This window comes from Chenopodium album, chromosome 2 (genome assembly GCF_948465745.1).
Source record: "Chenopodium album chromosome 2, dcCheAlbu1.1, whole genome shotgun sequence".
Taxonomy (NCBI): domain Eukaryota; kingdom Viridiplantae; phylum Streptophyta; class Magnoliopsida; order Caryophyllales; family Amaranthaceae; genus Chenopodium; species Chenopodium album.
The window spans coordinates 8,357,184-8,376,076 of NC_137835.1; the positions used below are offsets into that span (position 1 = coordinate 8,357,184).

At 34.6% G+C, this 18,893-nt stretch overlaps 2 protein-coding genes across 3 annotated transcripts; one reads left to right on the forward strand and one right to left on the reverse strand.

Annotated features, from left to right (window-relative positions):
• Positions 1-897: 897 nt before the first annotated feature.
• LOC145595203 (stress-response A/B barrel domain-containing protein UP3-like) lies at positions 898-6,214 on the forward strand. Of its 2 annotated transcripts, none has more exons than XM_081651585.1 (11): positions 898-1,043; positions 1,279-1,372; positions 2,509-2,636; positions 3,315-3,454; positions 3,590-3,658; positions 4,291-4,429; positions 4,615-4,677; positions 4,750-4,793; positions 5,261-5,398; positions 5,548-5,605; positions 5,713-6,214. In XM_081651585.1, exons 1-9 carry the CDS (start codon positions 929-931, stop codon positions 5,348-5,350), a joined length of 882 nt encoding a protein of 293 aa, XP_081507711.1. In that variant the 5' UTR covers positions 898-928; the 3' UTR covers positions 5,351-5,398; positions 5,548-5,605; positions 5,713-6,214. The 2 variants fall into 2 exon arrangements, with proteins under 2 accessions (XP_081507711.1, XP_081507718.1); XM_081651592.1 differs by having other exon boundaries at positions 899-1,043; positions 5,264-5,398.
• A 3,974-nt stretch (positions 6,215-10,188) lies between these two features.
• LOC145595218 (putative DEAD-box ATP-dependent RNA helicase 48) lies at positions 10,189-18,753 on the reverse strand. The gene is made up of 10 exons (XM_081651600.1): positions 17,200-18,753; positions 16,634-16,740; positions 16,301-16,356; positions 15,987-16,211; positions 15,608-15,814; positions 15,396-15,482; positions 14,440-14,535; positions 14,130-14,345; positions 13,440-13,622; positions 10,189-11,098 (listed from the first exon to the last, which is right to left on the reverse strand). Exons 1-10 carry the CDS (start codon positions 18,324-18,326, stop codon positions 10,868-10,870), a joined length of 2,535 nt encoding a protein of 844 aa, XP_081507726.1. The 5' UTR covers positions 18,327-18,753; the 3' UTR covers positions 10,189-10,867.
• Positions 18,754-18,893: the final 140 nt, after the last annotated feature.

An 18,893-nucleotide genomic window follows, 5' to 3' on the forward strand; every position in this document is an offset into this window, starting at 1 on the left:
CTTTGAATTGCCATTTCTCAGCTTTCTTTCCACTTCCTCTAGAGTCAAGAGCTACACTCGAGTCGGGTCATTTAAAACTACGTGTCTTTGTTGATTGTGTTTAAGATTTTGTGTTGTGATAAGTTGGGCTTGTGATAACATTTTTATAAATGGGGTTTAAATTTGATGTATATACCGTGTCGTGTTAGCACCTCTCCATTTGCTAGAATTGACTAAGACGACTTCTTATGCTCATACAAAATTTGAAAATAATTTTCATGTTGGCAATACATGGGAAAGTGGAAAATGGTTTGATTTGGCACGAGTCTCCTACTAGCCCAGCACAACATTAGTGGCACAACAATGGGTCATGAATTGTGTATGGACATCATTTTCAAAATTTGACTAGACATCAAGCGTGATCATGACAAGTTAGCCCACAATTCAGCCCATTTATATCTAAGTAACTTATAAAAATTGTAAATCAATTAAGAGAGCTCACTAGTACACTATGATTCGACATTTGAGCTGGATCCGTACATACAAGGCTCCATATGAACCATATTTAAAAGATCAACCTAAGTGGATGAGTCTAGCGTATGACAACTTTTAATATAATTAGCATGAGCATTTGGGATGAGCATGATGCATCGTCCTACATGACTCAACCTATGATCAACTCTATTAGTTATCAATCTTATTAATCATTTCGTCAAAACAAATTCACCAATTTATACAACCCTCTTCTTCCAATTCAAATTTGAATAGGTCAAACCTAAATCTACATTATAAACCTGGGTTTGGTCCTAAATTCCTAATCAAACCCGACCTAGATCCGATTAATGACCATCCTACTCCCAAATGTACGATGTAAGAGATTTTTTTTCCTTTTATATTAAAAGATGACCAAAATGCTAAACATGAGGAGGATTAATAAGGCGCCAAAGCTATGGCAGTTTACAGTCCACTCGTTAATCTTCAAGCTCACAACCTCCATTGTTACTCCTCCTTCGCTCTTGCAATGCCATGCCTCTCCCTTCCATATTTCTCTCTCAACTCTTACTGTCAGTAACATTCTCTCTCCTCATCTTTATTCCTGCAATTTATTTCTTTAATTTGTATTAATAATCTATCATAATCTAAAATTTCTGTCAATTTATTAAGAATATAAAATTGATCATAAAATTCTACATTTGATAATACTTGGCCAAATATTGAATTTGAATTTGAAACTATTATTTGAGAATTATTCTTGTGTAAAAATATTAGGGTTGATGTTAAAATTGATTCCAATTTCAGCTCTAGAAATGAAGTATTGGGGTGGAAGAAGAAAAAGCGGTGTTTGTTTGGCTTCTTCATCACAGAATTCAAGTAATGATGTTGTACGAAAAAGGTGGGTTTGTTTCCCTAATTCTTAGCTTGTCATCTTAGTTTAAAATTTCAAGAAAAGTTGTTCTATTAATCTTAATTTAGTGATTGCATGGTAAATTGGATTATTTTCTAGTATAAAATGCTATGTATTGATTTATTGATGCAATGTACTTAATTTCTGATAAGAAATTGTAATTCTCCTAAAAATAAATTTATACAGGACAAATTAGTTTTGGTAAATTAGATTTTCCCTTGTTTGGATTGTGACTAAAATTTCATATTTATTCCGTTTTGTGTAAAAGAGTGAGCAAGCATAGTAGCATTGGTAGAATTTGATGACTTGATCTGGATTTGATTAGAGGAAACGAGGAAGAATAAAAGAGGAAATCAGTGGAGTAAAGGAGGTAAAAGAATGAGAGGTGAAGGGACTGAGAGAAAGAAGGGTGAGTTCTTGGAAAAAATCGCGGCTTTCTTTTATTTAAATTTTAGGAAAACATTTTTCACTCTTCGGATAAGAATTTTTTTACTGAATTTCCTATCGCTGTGTAAGGAAATTCAGAAATCATTTTCTCCAAGATCACTCCCTGTCCAACCAAATGTACCTTGCCTTAAATCTTTTCAAGTGTATTCAATTTTTAAAAGATTAAGGGCAACTCAAGTTGAAGTCTTGCATGCTATGATTTTCATTAAATTGGATATGTTGAAATTGCTTCCATTCTTCCATTTTGTCATCATGTCTTGCAACTCACTCAATTCAATAATGGGTTGATCTATCAAGGCATATAGCGAAGGCTAAATATAGACTATGTAGTCTGCTGTGTGAAAGTCAGTCCAGATCGAAAAACATGTTAGAAAAATCATGATCAACCTGATATGGAAAATGTAAATGAGGTTATCATGTTAGAAAAATCATGATCAACCTGATATGGAAAATGTAAATGAGGTTATTGACAAAAAAGATTTGTCGAATTCATAGGTCATTTTATTTGGCAAAAATATAGTGAGATTAGGGGCTAGAAAAAAGCTGTAAGAAATCAACCTTTTCTTCAGTTGTGTTGGCTGAACCAATGAGTAGTGTGCTTTTGGTTTGCAAACCTTGGTCCGTAAGAGATATTATTTCCAATTTATGGACTTTGTGTCTCCATTTTTCTATTGCAGGAAAGTTGTGGAACATTTATGTTTACTGAGAGCAAAAGAAGAATTATCTGATGAGCAAGAGAAAGATATGTTGGACAACCTTTATACGTCTCAGTATCATATGGCTGGCATAGTGGCAATATCTCTAGGTAAATAAACATTTAAACATTATAGGGACTACATGCTTACAGGTTTGTGCTTTGTTTCAGAATTAACTATCCTTATGGTTGATTTTTTTTTTTTTTTTTTTTTTTAAATAATAAAAATTGGGTCTGCTTTATTGTACTGCCCTCATCTTTTGCTCTCTATGTTTTTTTCTTGCTTTTTGTCCAGTTTCATTTTATCACTATTTCTCTCTTCCAATTTTTGTGGACGGTTCCTTATGATGATTCATGACAGTTGTACCCCAAATATCTTAAAACTAAGCCTTTGTTGTATTTGCTTTAGTGTACACAATCATTTTTTAAAAATTTATCATCAATTTTTTTAGCCTTCTGGTTTTTTTGTATCCCAACTGATGAATTGGGACTGTGATCAGTTGCTTCTATTTCCTTGTTCTTGCTTTGCCAAAGTATATGATAGCATTCCTATGAGGAAATCAGTACATTCTGATAGACCAGCTTATAGCAGATTGAATTTTGTTTTCTAGCTTGTTTGAAGCTTACAACTTGCCTCTACATCTTCTTATTTACTCCCCAAGAAACAGTATTCTACCTAGACAAATCATCAATTTCATTTTATATGGTTGATAGATAAACGTGAAACATATCATAGTTGGTTTATGCTAGTTGTATGACTTCTTGAAGTTATACTATTGATTCCTGTAGGACGGACCTCAGATCAGAATTCTGAAAATTATAGCCATGGTGTATTCATGCGTTTCCAGAGGAAGGAAGACCTTGCAAAATTTTATGAGAATCCTTTGTATTTGCGTGTTCTCAAGGAGCATGTTACACCTTTCTGTCATGTATGCTCTGCAATGTAAATTTCAAAGCTTATTTATTCCAACTTACCTTAACTTTATTTAAGCTGTCCTTTTACTTCTGGTTAGATTTACTGAGGTATTTACTGCTACTTAAAAGTTATTGTTACATTTTTACAGGATTTGCTATATGTGGATTTTGAAGCTGAAGTAGAAGATGATATCCTGGCCATTTTTCGGAAAGGAGAGGTTGGAATTTTGTGCCACCTACTATTAGTTGGCTATATAAGTAATGCACCAGTTTGAAATACTGGTCTCTGATGTTAATTCCCTTCTTTATATTTTGATAATTGAAGTTGTTTAGATTGACTATTGTGGCTTAGAAGGATACATAAAGCCAACTCTGATTCAACAATCTTATGTGATTGATAGTCTTGATGGCTATTTGAGTTTGGCAAAATCTTTTATGCTACTGTAGGGGTGACTTGTTGCAATTTCTAGGGGAATAACTTTTTGATGTATCAAAATAAACTAGTGCATAGTCATATGACTCATGCAGGTTGTATCAATAGAAAGATCGTTAAGATGAAAGAGGAAACGTGAAGGAGAAGGAGTAAAATCACTTCATAGTAGGTGATGAAATAGGATAGAGAAATAAAAAATGAACAACTACTAATGATCATTACTCCTCTTTAACTTTTTTTCAAAAAAATAGGATATAGTAGAAATGACATTACCTTGGTCCTTGGGGTTTTTATTTTTTATTTTATTATTATTTTTTTAATAGACTAGGCAAATCTGAGTCTGTAACATTCTCTCCTAAGACTTGCTCTTATCTTCAAGATGGTCACTAAACTGACTTATATCGTCCTGGGTAACAGGAGTTTAATTCCGGAGTGGAGTTTGTGATTCTGATTAAGTTTCATGAGAGTGCCTTAGATGGACCAGCAGAAGATGTGTTGACTTCTCTTGCAAACTTGGCCTTTGAATTTCCCTCCTTGATCGTCCAGTCTACTCAAGGTATACTTCAAACCTAATGCATTCCTCTGAGGGAACATGGAATCTTTTTCTGGAATCCAATATACCAAAGATTTTCAACAGGAAATGCTTCCTTGATATCAGATATAGACTCTCTCTTTTACAAACTCACAAACATATATAGTAATTTTTTATGTGCTTGCTTACCTTTCAGCTTTTTTTCTCAGGTAGTAATTTTAATTCTGAAAGCAAAGACTACACTCATGCAATAGTGATACGATTCCGCTCTGGTGAGTTTTCTCCACGGGTTATGTTATTCTGAATTATTAATGTTGGAGCTGACTTTTGATGTTATTTTGCAGTTGAAGCTCAGAGGATCTTTATGGAGAGTTCAGAGTATAAACATGTAAGACTATTTATCAATAATCAATATTGTTTAGTATGCAAATATCTGACTGGTGGAATGTAGTCTTCCAAGTTGATCTCTGTGGAACTCTTTGTGTTAATCAGTTTGTAAGATGGCTTCCTCCATTCTAGTGAAGTGAAAGCCAGACACTTTCAGAAGATCAATTTTTCATGAAGATGTTCTGTTTTGTTTGAATTCTTTCTTGCTAACCTTAGGATTCCCTTATAATCTTATTGATGGCCAAATGGACCTACTCTATGATGATTTACGTGATGGTTTTAATTTTCTAAAAATAGTAGTAAAAAAAAGTGAAAATTAGCTAAGCATGATACTAGAATTAAGCAGATATTATGACTTTCAGTATTTTCTTCTACTTCTACATTAAACTTTGTTCAACAATGACAGGTTATTATAGTACAGTGCAGTAACTTATCACCATTTTTTTTTTGTTGCAAACTATGGATTAGCAGTTGTGGGAATCAAAATTGCTGCCAATCAGCCAGAATACTCTTTCTTTCCATTTTCTCGTGGACCCAGTTGGCACTGAACTCATGTAGGGCAGCTGAATGTGCATTCTGATTATAGATGAAGGCATACTAATTCTGGTAATGGCAACTTCATATATCTGATCAGTTATCAATATATTCACTTGAAACCAGTTCTTTTATTTATTTATATATTTTTCTCTAGTGTTCATGGCTTCAGGCGGTTCTCCATAGCCCACATTTTGACACTTTCACTTGTGTCTTTTCAGTATGATTCGAAGATTTGAAAAAATATTTTCCTCATTCTGATGTGTCTCTCTGGCCTACGTAAGCTGGAAATCTTATCTTTTGCTTAAATGACTACTGACTTATTATCTGGAGCTTCATATTCGTGATTGGTTGGCTCTGAATAGCTACGTGTTGAATTTTTGCAGGTTTTTTCTTCATTAGAGTGATGATGTTTAACCTACTTCATTGCCGAATTTGGAAAGATACCCGGTGAATAATAGTTAAGTACATTCTAATCAGTCTCTTTTGAAGTTTCGTAATTGGAAAAAAGGGAATATGAAATAAGTTGCTGTCTTTGGTGGGTATAATACACAGGAATTAGGCTTTTTAAACTGGGGTCCTTGTCCTGTTACACTATTTGATTAAATGGCTATCTTTTCAGTCACAATCTGGTTTACTGTTTGTTTGAAACTAGGAAAAGAATTTAATTGTAAGTTTACGGAGTATAACGCAGTGATTTCCATTCATAAAAAATACTCAGCCTTAGACAATTAGATCTTAGCGACTTTTCTTTTATTCCCTCTTTTTATCTTTTTTTTTAGTTATCTTTATTGAGTATAATAGTATATGACTAATTCAATGTGCAAACTTTGATTACATCCATTTATAGTTTTATACTATATCTTTTACTTTTGAAAATTTTGTAAATTGAGCCTACATATATTTACATGTACCAATAAATGAAAAGAAACCATTTATGTCTTAAAGATGTCTATATCACTGAGTCATCCTTTTATTTTTCTGCTAATATGCTAGACCCTGCAACTAGAGGTTAGACAGTAACGCTTCTACTGACTACGGTACGTAGTTGAACTTGTGACTTTGAGGTCAAGTCTTACTCCCCCCGGGCTCTTGGAAGAGGGATCTCCATTTCCTATCCCCCAGAACACCCCCCCTCCCCTCCCACCCCCCACTCAAAACCGTAGACAAAAACCGGTCTGAGGATTCCCCACATACGGTCCAGAACCAGGCCGCTTTTAAAGTAATATAGTAATGCTTCAACGGTTTTGCCAACTATGTTATTGAATGCAGGAAATGTTGGTATACTAAAAGGCGGCCCCTCTCCCTTGATCATTAACTGAAAAATTCAGTTATATATCATGTTGGTGTGCTTAAAAACCTGACTTTCTGCACACTACCTCCAATTTTTTAATTTTTAAAATTTTTTTTATAATGTAAAGAACTCACTAAAGTTGTCCATCTCTTGTACCTTCATCATCCTACATATAAATATTTTAGTATTATATTTGTCACTATTACATTATCAGCACCTCCACTTCCTCTCCCCATTCCCTCATTAAAATTATATTCTAAAAGGAATTGGTAAATCATAAGGAAAAAAACAACAGATATTTTATTATAAATGTATTCTCATAACTTTTTTGAGCTATAAATGATTGATTTGAAAAATTAAATTAAAATATAAATATAGAGAAATTTATACACAGGACAACTTTGCAGCAGATTTCTGTAGGATACAAAAAATCCAAAATCCTTTTAATGTAGTACAGTATAAGCTTGTAATAAATACAATACACTATGTATATGGATGTATACAGAAATAAAGAATAAAACAAAATCCATGCTACTGAACTATCTATGAAATAAGAGACGGAAAAAAAAAAAAAAAAGTATATCTAAACAGCTAACTTCTTGTTATAGCTAGAGCTGATCAATTATGGAGGGGATTCGGACCGCCTGGAACGGTTCGAAATGAATCCCAATAAACCTGTTCGTTGCTGTTGGATCCCTTGGGAGCATTTGTAAGGAACTGCCATGAAGCTTCAGAGCTTGGCTGCTGCGTCTGTGGTTGTTCATTGCTCTGATCCTTCAGTATTCGCCGGCAACTCGAAAGATGGAAAGAGAGAAAGATGATGAAGACTAGGATTGGAATCCTTGTAGTTGTATGAAGTCCCATGAAAGTTGTTGTGGTTTGAGTTAGCCTGGAAAAGATATGATGAAGTGCAAAAGAAGTTGGTTTGAGTTTTTAAAGAGTTTGCTAAAAAGAGGTGGTTATAAAAGGTTTATAATATAGTATGTGACATGAGACTTCCTGTTACAGAAGATAGGAGCCAAAATTCAATTAATACAGGTCTAAAATTACAAAACTACCCATCCCCATGTCACCAAATCAATTCTCATTATACATCGGCAAAGGGTAACACCGTCTTTTCACATCATTAGAGTGTTAATGTAAACAAGAACAACCCATTAGTCAAACTGAGAACCAAGAGTTGACTCTTGACATAATTAATAGGAGTAAGATTAATTAATTAATTAATCAACCTAATTAATATCGATTAGGTGGCACGTTATGCCGACACGCGGCAGAGTAATAACATGTCGTTGTACCATGCCGTATCACATGTATTTGCCGTCTAAATAGACTGTACAGACGGCGTATTAATCGTTGACAATACCACTTGTAATAAGTTTTTATAAACTTCTTTTTCTTAGTGTTTTACCATCATGTTCATGTTAGTGCTCACATCTTCAAAGTTTTCATCATAGTTTATAGATTTGGTTTTTGACGGATAATAAAGGTAAGGAAAAGCCGGTGCTTACCATTTTATAAGTTTCATAGTTTGGGAACAATCTTCATGCGGTTGGCAAAACATGTCTATCGACTATTCATGCCAAATTTTCATTGTTTTTGGCTCCTTAAGTTCACATGTGTGTGAATGTAGATAGGAGAGAGAATTGTTATTATTATAGGTAAATCGGATCTAGAGCTTACTAGACTCTGAGTTATTAGTGTACTCGAGTACTCGATACCTGAGTCCAAGTTGACGGGTTTGGGATGCTCCCTAATCCTTACCAATACTGATGTAAATACATACAAGAGTCTTAGTTAAGTTGGATCAACTTCTTTACCAGCTTTTATGGTAGCTATCGTAGAAGAAATATTCCGTGAATAATTTTATTTCATTTTTATCATCTAATTAATATTGTCAATTTTTTATAAATGTAAATTTTATATTAATCATTAATTATAATTATTGCTAGTAATATGTGATGATATCGTAATTATAATTTTAACACAAATTTAGTAATTACTTTAGGGTTGCCAATAGCAAAATATGACCATAAAATTTTATCGATACTTAATTGTTTGAAAGAGAATTATTTTCTCCCGTACACCCTTGTGTACTCCATTTCTTGAGAGCATAATACATTGGTGGGAACATATGTGGAATACGGTTTACCCCTTTTTTCTCTCTTTTTTTTGACAATATCTTAAACTATTATGGTCTTACACTCTAACATAAACGAATAATTTAATCAAATAACATTTTCATAATATATAATATACTACATACTTCGTATTAGGTTAATAATGATTCCCAATTATAATGGAAGATACAAAAATAAGTTTATTAAAAAAATGATGACAGATTTCAAGCTCAAGACTAGAATACAATATCTTAAAACATAAGGTAACAAAATATGAAGCATGTTTTCATGACATTTTCTTTTGCGTCACCAATGAAAAAAGTCAAATGGTATTCTTAATTAATTTCTAGTTATCGTAATTAAGATTAGACTTTCAATTAAATACAGGTATGATTATCAAATCATAAGAGTTTAAGTCTTGCAAGTTTAAGCAATTTGAATGAAGCCAAAATAAAATAAGGAAATATTTAACCAACCAAAGTAAACTAGTCAAATATTGTAATTCAAGCACGTATCTCTTGTTTAATTATGTATGTCGGATCAACCTTTGTCCTTTTAAACCGCGTGATTATTTGATTAAGTTTACTACTAATTTGAACTAGTTTGTTAATTAATACCACAATTATTTCATGCATTATTACTTGGCAATTAATGTGATTATGTGAAGAATTGTCAAGAATAGGCATTAATTAATTAAATTACATCCACATATGGATATAAAAATATACCATAAAAAATATTAATATCCAACCTAGTGTACATAAATAGGTGCGCTTAAGGGTTTTTTTTTTTCATTTGATGTTTTTTAAATGAACAAAATCATCATATAAGCAAAAGAAATACATAATATTAGGGCAACCCACCCTTGATACATCGGGTGCAAGTAAGAATTTTCAACTAGCTTGTCAAAAAAAAAAAAAAAAAAAAAAAAAAAAAAAAAAAAAAAAAAGGTAAGAAGAGAGAGAGAATTTTCAGCTAGTTTTTATGTTTTATTTTTAAAGACGCGAATTTTCAACTGGTCATTGAGCTAGCTAATCTAAAGCTTGAAATGTTGTTTATGAAAAAATTTCATATTTGAATATTTAAAATCAATATTCTTTTTTCATACCTAATTTAAGTAATACAAGTACTTCATATCATTTTTAAGGATTTGGATGACTAAATTAAATCTCTGTCTCCATAGACCATAGTCTAGCGCGGGTCCATTAGCACAATTGATGACAAATTGCAAAAAGAAACAAAATCAACTAACACACTGATTACTGAACAAAAGAGAGTTATTATGTCAATGCAATAGCTACCCTTATGTAAATAAAACAAGTCCTAGCCTTTGTATATTTATAGACTATATATAGTGATTGTAGTGCAACCATGGCATTTTTTTAATGCTACACAAAGCATGCCATACTAATGTCACAGGAAAATTTACTAATGAACAAAACCAAAAATGGACAAATGAGGAGAAATTTATTGGTTTAGTGCCAATGTGTACAATACATTACAATAAGACTTTGTTACAACCGTCTTCGATGCCCAAAAAGGGTAATATTGGAATTTGGATCATCCGAATAAAGAAGGGGGAAAGCGAAATTAATCTGATAACTTGATATTGAAATCTCAGAGATGGGCAAGAGCAACACATTTGACATAGACAATTAGACATAATGCAACAGTTACAAGAGATCAGATGAGTATGAGCATATGACATTTTAACTGAGCAATCAACTGAAGAATGTACAACTAACTATTCCGTATTAACTGCTGAACTTCCAAAAAAAATGTCTCCATTCAGAGCTCCTAAACGGACCTAAACTGGTAAAAGGGCCTAAAAGTGGCATATTTCATCTTCCTGTCATAGAGTTGTGCATACAATCAAAACCGTCGCCGCTGTCTTCTTTCTTTAGTTTGAGGATAAGGTTAATTTCCACTTCAATTGCAGCATGGGAGATTTTAGCCATTTGCATTAAGCTCAGCTTCCTTCTTGCTTACGTGCCTCCCCCGGCCAACTATCAGGCTGAGGAATTTGGCTTCTTCAGTTCCCTAGTTGTATTGAATATCTTTGACAGCACTTCCAGGCTTTAAAAAACTGAAGCAAGGTTATCCAAGTACTCTGAACATTGAAGTGTGCTATTTCCTTACACGAATTCCAGGAATATCTTTCAAACCCATTTTTACAACTGTTTTTCTGAAAAGTGCAGGAGGTTTCTCCAACCCAATTGACTCGCAAAATTGGTTTGCCCAATTCACGAGTGAGGTCTTATCCCTGCCTGTTTCCCTAAGAGAATTATAGTAACCAAGCCAAGCATGGTACGCAGCTTCTTTCACACTAGTATCAATCTTTGCCATTGAATCCACCATCTGCAAGATGAAAATAACCCAAATGAGAATTGTAGTACTATTTCATATCCAAAAGAATAATGAAAAACCAATGTGAAAAATACCCAAATGAGAATTGTAGTAATAATTCGATTCCAAAAATGATGTAAAACCGATGTGAACGAAACCGGAGTGAGAATTGTATTACCCATCTTTCTTTTTTCTTATTCCCCCTCTCCTTCAGGATCAAGACTTCAAGATTATTCTCGACTTTAAAACCGAATTTTTAACACAGGCCTCACCAAAAAAATGATAGCAAACAAAGGACCACCTTAATCCACAAGGAAATAACGCTTGTATTATATGTGACTCTCTTTCTTCCTCTATTTTTTTAAGCACTTTCAGTTTTCCATTGGAAGTTTCCTGTTTACATTCCCCTTCTTTATAACAAGGCACTCAGTCCTTTTTCTCCACAAATGATTTCTTTCAAAATGGCTTTAGGAACCATATTTTTGCATTATATTTGGCCCAGAAACATACACTACTTGGATATAACAATAAAGTCAATAACCTTCTATTCACTTCATGACAATATTGCCTTCATCTAGCCTAGTGCCCCACCTCCCTCCTTGTATATAGGTTTTATATGTATATATGCAGTAGCAAGCACCACACACAACATAAGGCAAAGAGACTCAAACAAGTTCATATTATGTTTATCTTTGTTACTAATGATGGTTGGATCTGGTTAAACAAGTGAAAATGGAAAATGGTATATTCTATGGACTGATTTGCATAATTATATTGTGGGCTCATGAGTATGGGATAGGTTATTTAGAATCATACATATTATTGGGAAAATATATGTTGAAAATTACCTTGTTTTTTTTACTCCTATTTATGACTTTATGAGCTAGTATCTTGTATTTTGCTAATAGCACCTGAATAGACGTATTATTAAGTTAAGACCTCATCACCGAATTCTACGGAAAAAAAGTCAAGCTTACAATACATGTTCCATTTGTTTTGGTTAATAAATTAAAAAAAAAAAATCAGCAAAAGAACTATGACTCAGCGTGTGTGAAGAGGGTGAGAGGCTGGAAAATGGAATAGCAACAACACAAAAGGGGGGGAGGGGGGGGGGGGTTTGCACTTGTAAATTCTTAAACCTATTCCTATCAATTCCCCAAACAAGGAATGGACAATATTTTTCAGAAGCCACTCCCACAGATTCAACGCCACAAGGCCCACAACAAGCTAATTATTTCACCCCCCCCCCCCCCCCCCCCAAATTAAAAATTTATTTTTAAAAAAAAAGGGTACTAGTTCACAAAAAGAGTGACTAGTTTGACTACTTGACTAGTAAGGCATTTTTTTGATAAATTTCCTAACTAATATTTTATTATTACTTTTATTACTATAAAGTTTCTATACTGTTAGTCTAATCAACTTGTATAAGGGCTTCTTGCAATAAATTGTGGAGTTGAATTATATGAGAAATTGAGAATAATAATTTGAGTATAATTTGCTTGCGAAATTTAGAAGTGATCCACAAACCTTTATACGTAGTATTTAATACGGGAATGAACTAAATTATTGTGTGGTTACTCAGATTAAGAGTATTCTGAGAGCATCCCATCAATGAGCATTTTTTTTTTGCTGATGAGCAAAAATGGTAGAAGATGTTCCCCATCAATGAGCATATTGAAAAATGCTCATGAGCAAAATGAAAATTGCTCATAGGATGAGCATTTTTTAAGATGAATAGTAATCATGTGGGGTCCACAATGCAAGTAAAAAAAGAATTAAAAATAATATAGTAGAGAGAATATAAGAGGGTATTAGTAAAAGTAAGAGAGAAGATGTACTAGAGAGAGAATGGGGAAGAATTTTTTTTTTTGATCATTGGTGGGATAAAAATATGATCACAAAAATGCTCATGGGTTGAAAAAGAGAGAAACTGGGTAGAGAGAGAATGAGGAAACCAATTTTTGCTCATTGTTGGGAATGCTCTGAGGAAGTCAAAATCCTAATCAAGAGCGTAAGTTTAATAAGTTCTCTATCTTAATCCTATTAGGAACAGCAGAGAGTCAACATGAATATGCCCAGAATTCATAAACCAGAGAATTATTTTCCACATATGTAATACTCCGTACTCAGATTAAGAGTATTCTGAGGAAGTAAAACTCCTAATCAAGAGCGTAAGTTTAATAAGTTCTCCATCTTAATCCAATCAAGAACAGCAGAGAGTCAACATGAATATGCAGAATACCAGAATTCATAAACCAGAGAATTATTTTCCACATATGTATTTACCTCTTGGTCAAAGCTTAATAGTAGTATTTATGTATTGCAGCAGAATACTACAAGAAAGAAATAAAACCTTTGATCTTGCATATTGGTCAACATGTGGTGCAGAAGACCTTTCAACAGGCAAGTCCTTTATGTCTTCCAAGAAATATTCTTCCCATGGAGCAAGCAGCAAAATGCCTTCACCATCTTTTCCTTCACGACCAGTCCTCCCAAGGCGATGTACATATTGCTCCCTATCAGAGGGAGATCCAACCTGGAAATATCCACATCTTCATATATAATAGTTGCAAAGTTGGGATACAAAATAATAATCTACTCAAAGGCCTATCTGCCCAAAAGTACATGCTAATTTTATCGACCATATATCGGAGAAGGCTTTTTACTAGTCTAAACTGGTCAAAGATTCCAGATTCTGACAAGGTCAAGATACATGTTGAGTTCCTAAGCTGACCCGACTTGGTAGCTTAAATTGAGCCTAACCTGGAAATATTGGGTTAAGGTTGAGATTTCCAAAGAGGTAATTTCATAGAGGGCACAAAGGACTGCTTATTATATAGTATAGCAATAATCGATTTTTATATTTAGTAAATTGAGGTGAGGCAATTTTAAAGAGGTGGAGCAGACGCACACTATAAAGCACAGAAAAATCCATATTGCCTTAGTGCACGTTATATTTTGGTCATTAGTCAATAGACTAAATCTATAAAAAAAAGCTTATATGAAACTTTAAAAAGAATAGAAGTGGCTATATACAATATACCTGAATAACCAAAGTAACATCAGGATAGTTTATTCCTCTAGCAGATACATCAGATGAAATTAAAATCAGACGTTTTGATTGTTTAAACTCTTCAACTGTACGAGTTCGGTAAAGTTGAGGCTTTCTTGAATGCAATTCCCTAACATTTAAACGCATTTCACGGAAGAGAAGGTACATAAGTGAAGTCACCATTCCAGTCGTACAGAAAACGATAACCTGGAAGCAAGTTCAGCACTCCATCACACATCAGAAACAGGTTGCATATGTACAGTGTACTGATCAAATTCAGAAAAGCAGAACACCTCCTTACCTTGTAGTCTGGCATTTCTGCAATATGGTCCTTCAAAAGTTGGTATACTACATGAAAATGCACATCATGGGGAGCTATTATATAAGTCTGCTTCACCTACATAAAGCACTCATCTATAATAAATAGATAAACCCTTCCCTAGTTCCCTTACAGCAATTGCTAAATTTTAAAAATAGCACAATGATGTTTATCATATTAATACTCAATCAAACCAATTGGCATTAACTTCAAAAATTGAGAAGATAGCAATAAACTAATTTAATCACATGCATGTTGGCCTCAAATGAAATTATGGTGCACCAATGAAAGATAGCAATAAACCTCAGCTGTCAAACAATCCCTCCACTAGGTTGTATACAGGCATTCATGGAAAAGAAACATCAATTTCTAATCCAGTATTGAAGGGAACCAATCCTACACAATACACATGGATGCATCCGTGCACAGTTTAGGAGAGGTCAAGGACACGATGTGGTGAAAACAATGAGAATATAGTTATTGCGGTATACTTGTAAGAGGGCAAACATCAAGGATGAGTAAGTGAGGTGGGGATTTAAATTCTGTAGGCCAGCCAAACATTAGTGGAAGAAAAAATCTCCCCTTCCCGACCAAAAAAATTAGAATTCAGGGGTTCTCATTTCCTTTCCCCTAGGTGTAAAAGTGACTAACATGCAAACTTTCAACTTGGAGTCTCTGACACAATTTTGAGCAAAACCTAATGAAACTAGGATGCTGTGCAATAAGGTTTAAGTAAAGCCTTTGCAAAAGAACACAATATCAAACCAAAAATTTTCCAAGAAAAGCTTTCCCACACTTTCAGCAGTTTAAATTATAAAGTACAACAAAATGATAAATAAGCACATCATCTGAGTGGAGAACGATGACTTACATACACAGTTGCTATCACAAACGAGCAGTTCATTGAATATATTTATATCAAAGTGCCAGCAAAGTACCTTAGAACTGGAATCTGGACTACCTGCATCCACAGTGTTGATAAAAGCATGCTCCCGTTTAAGAACAAGCTGAGAAATTCGACGGACCTGAAAATAAAGATATTATCAAGACCGGCAGTTGTGCAAACAAAAAAAGCTATGAACACCTTGTTTTATTAATTGTTATTTTAAACCAAAACACTGGTATAAGCAGGAGCAATAAAAAAAATCACCTCTTTTGGCACTGTTGCAGAAAACAACAGAGACTGTCGTCGACGAGGTAAACAATCAACAATTTTCTCCATGTCCTTGCGAAACCCAAGATTTAGCAGATGATCAGCTTCGTCTAGTACAAGCATTTTAAGTCCCATTAATCTTGTAGACAAGCCTGATTTGGTCTCAATGTGATCAAGTAATCTACCAGGAGTAGCAACCAAAATCTGCAAGGTTTAAGTTTGGAAAGTCAGTAAAAATTGTCAGAGGAATATGCAAAGAAGACTTGCTTGACACACTACAGAACAATAGAATGGCTTTACAGATATCTTATTGGCCTGTTATATATCTGCTACCAAAAAAAGAAAAAAAAAAAACAAATTAGACCAAATGATGCACCTGGCAAGGATCCAATTCCAGGCGTTTCTGGTCATCTTTGAAACGTGTACCACCAACTAGCATTTGGACACCCAAACCATCATGATTCTTCAGCAAAACCCTTGTTTCTGCAGCAATCTGACTAGCAAGTTCTCTCGTAGGGCAAAGAATAAGAACATATATAGGAGGCACACGCTTAGCTTTGTCACTATGCATAGCTTTCAAAACTGTTTCAATTGCAGGAAGCTGTTTTTATTTAACAAGGACACTGCAGTAAAGCATTGTATAAAAAGAGAACTATATAACCCCAAAAGAAAGAGATAACAATTGTATACCAGAAAAGCGGTGGTTTTTCCTGTCCCAGCTCTAGATTTGACTAAAGCATCCTTACCTACAAGAGAAAACATGACAGTCAAAATAATGGAATATAAGACCTTAATAAAAGTAATACAGACATCTACCCACCACTCCTCAATACAATTAAACCAATGCCTCTAACGGCTCTAATAGTCTAAGAATAGACCAGGGCAGGAAGATTTGGCTGAAATCAATCCAAGAGATGGCAGAGCTCAGGCACAGCAAGTCCCTCGGTTATCTTACATTGAACACACACACACATTGGCAATTGCAGAAGCAAGAACGTAAACAGAAGTTTGACAGTAACTTACCCTCAAGATAAGCAGACAGTGTATCTTCTTGAACCCTAGTCATCACATCATAGCCAGCAGCAGTTAATGCCTTAATTGTCAAGGGTGAAATGCCACAGTCCTCAAATCTGAAACAACAATATATAGCTTATAAGATACAGCTTAAAAATTATATAGTACATCAATTGAAGTTCTTAAAGTCATAACGTATCAGCAGCAAAAAAACAAACAGCATCAATTTAACCAATGCGAGGCAGCTAAGGATATAATTATCAAGCAGAATAATCAAATAACAATGCACCCATCCACCTTCTTCAGCTATCCTTAAGCAACTAAAGACTCCCATACTATCTCAGATTATCATATCCAACTTCTATATGGCCATTTAAGACATCTAAAAATTATACTACATTTAGTCAATACAAGCAATTACACCATCTAACAGTAGTTTATAAATTCTCTAACTAATAAGCAGCAATTGTCAACATAAGCACACGAATAAAAAGGCAATAACAAATACTTAACATATCAATAATAACAATTGACAAACACCTTGCATAATATCATCAACAAAATAACAATCCCACCTCTTTCCAGAGGCAACAAACTCATCCTGATCGGTCACCTCTTGAATTTCTTCCATCCGCTTCCTCTCAATGATCTCCTGTTTAATCTCATAAATTTTCTCACCCAAATCACCTTCTTCATCTTCTTGCTCAGCATACTCCTCCAACTCCTTCACAATCCGCCTTTTCGTCACCTTCACATCATACTTTCCTAAAGTTGCATTCCCCATAAACCCCCTCACACATTTCACATCACCCTTTCCTCCCTCCTCCCCACTCCCCAGTTCATTCCCTTCCAAAACAAACCGCGGCCAGCTCGCATTACTACTCAACCTCCCATAATCTTCCTCATCATCTTCACTCGATGAACTTCCCTTTATATGTTTATAAAACTTCTTCACTTTCCTCTTCACATTTCCAGAGTAATTCCTCATTTGCTGCAAATTACCCTTAAACCCCATCAAATTACCTTCACAAAAACCCCTCATTTGCTGCAAATTACCCCTAAAACCCATCAAACTACCAATACCATCATCATTAATCTGACTACAAAAAACCCTCATTTGCTGCAAATTACCCTTAAACCCCGTCAAATTCCCTTTACAAAACCCTCTCATTTGCTGCAAATTACCCCTAAAACCCATCAAACTATCAATACCATCATCATTAATCTGACTACAAAACCCCCTCTTTTGCTGAAAATTACCATCATTAACAAACTTCCTGAGATCAATACCCGGATCATTCGGCTTACTCGGTCCGGCCCGGGAGGACGAATGTACCGGGCCATCATCATCATTCCACAAATCCTCGGCACCCGGTTTCATGAACCGATCAGCAAGAGCCTTGATATGCTCCTGGGGTGACATGGGGGAATGGGACGGGCCTTCGGGCTTCTCCGGCAAGCCCGAGACGGAGGCCCGGATTTGGGAACGAAGACGAGCTTGGTAAAGCTGCTTTTCATGGTCAATAAGGCGCTTCTCTTTCTGGGAAGCTTTCTTCTCATGGAGGCGCTTCCATTGCCATTTGTTGAGCCCGCCTGGGAAGGTTCGAGGCCCGCCGCCCATGGGTCGGGCCCAGAGGAGAGAGAAGGGTGGGCGGTTTCGGAAGGTTCTGGATGATTCTCGGATGATTACGGTGGTTATCATGGTGGTTTTTTTTTTTGTTGGAAAAATAAGGGTTTAGGGTTTTAGCGGGAGACAAAATGAGGAGAGAGAGTTGACTGAAGTGAGTGAGGGGTTTGAGACTTATGGCTTGTTCTCTTACCTTGAAATTTAGTTTATTTCAGTTCAGTTCACCTCAGTTCCGCTTCTAATTTTCTTCTCTTATAAAATATTCATTTCAGTTCAGTTCAGTTCCTAATTTCCTTCTCTTATAAAATATTCAGTTCAGTTCAGCTCAGCTCAACTCAGTTCAATTTAGTTCAGTTCAGCTGAGTTCAGTCGATGAGAACAGGCCCTTTTTCTTATCGACTGAAATCAACTGAACTGAGCTGAACCGAACTGAACTGAACCGAAATGAACTTATTAATTAGTGATTTTTAACTACGGATTAGTGATTTTTGATTATTTATTATTATACATATATGTATATACAAATATACACATTAAAATATTTAAGAAGAATATACTATTATTATTATTTATTGATTATTTATTATTATACATATATGTATATACAAATATACACATTAAAATATTTAAGAAGAATATACT

What these genes read in the sequence shown, in the direction of transcription:
- LOC145595203 (XM_081651585.1), top strand. Translation starts at nt 929, where the DNA reads ATGGCAGTTTACAGTCCACTCGTTAATCTTCAAGCTCACAACCTCCAT. An exon ending in TTTCTCTCTCAACTCTTACT is followed by an intron (nt 1,044 to 1,278) that starts GTCAGTAACATT and finishes TTCCAATTTCAG; the next exon opens with CTCTAGAAATGAAGTATTGG. An exon ending in AATGATGTTGTACGAAAAAG is followed by an intron (nt 1,373 to 2,508) that starts GTGGGTTTGTTT and finishes TTTCTATTGCAG; the next exon opens with GAAAGTTGTGGAACATTTAT.
- LOC145595218 (XM_081651600.1), bottom strand. Translation starts at nt 18,326, where the DNA reads ATGATAACCACCGTAATCATCCGAGAATCATCCAGAACCTTCCGAAAC. An exon ending in GAAAAACCACCGCTTTTCTG is followed by an intron (nt 16,212 to 16,300) that starts GTATACAATTGT and finishes AAATAAAAACAG; the next exon opens with CTTCCTGCAATTGAAACAGT. An exon ending in ACCAATATGCAAGATCAAAG is followed by an intron (nt 11,099 to 13,439) that starts GTTTTATTTCTT and finishes TTCATCTTGCAG; the next exon opens with ATGGTGGATTCAATGGCAAA.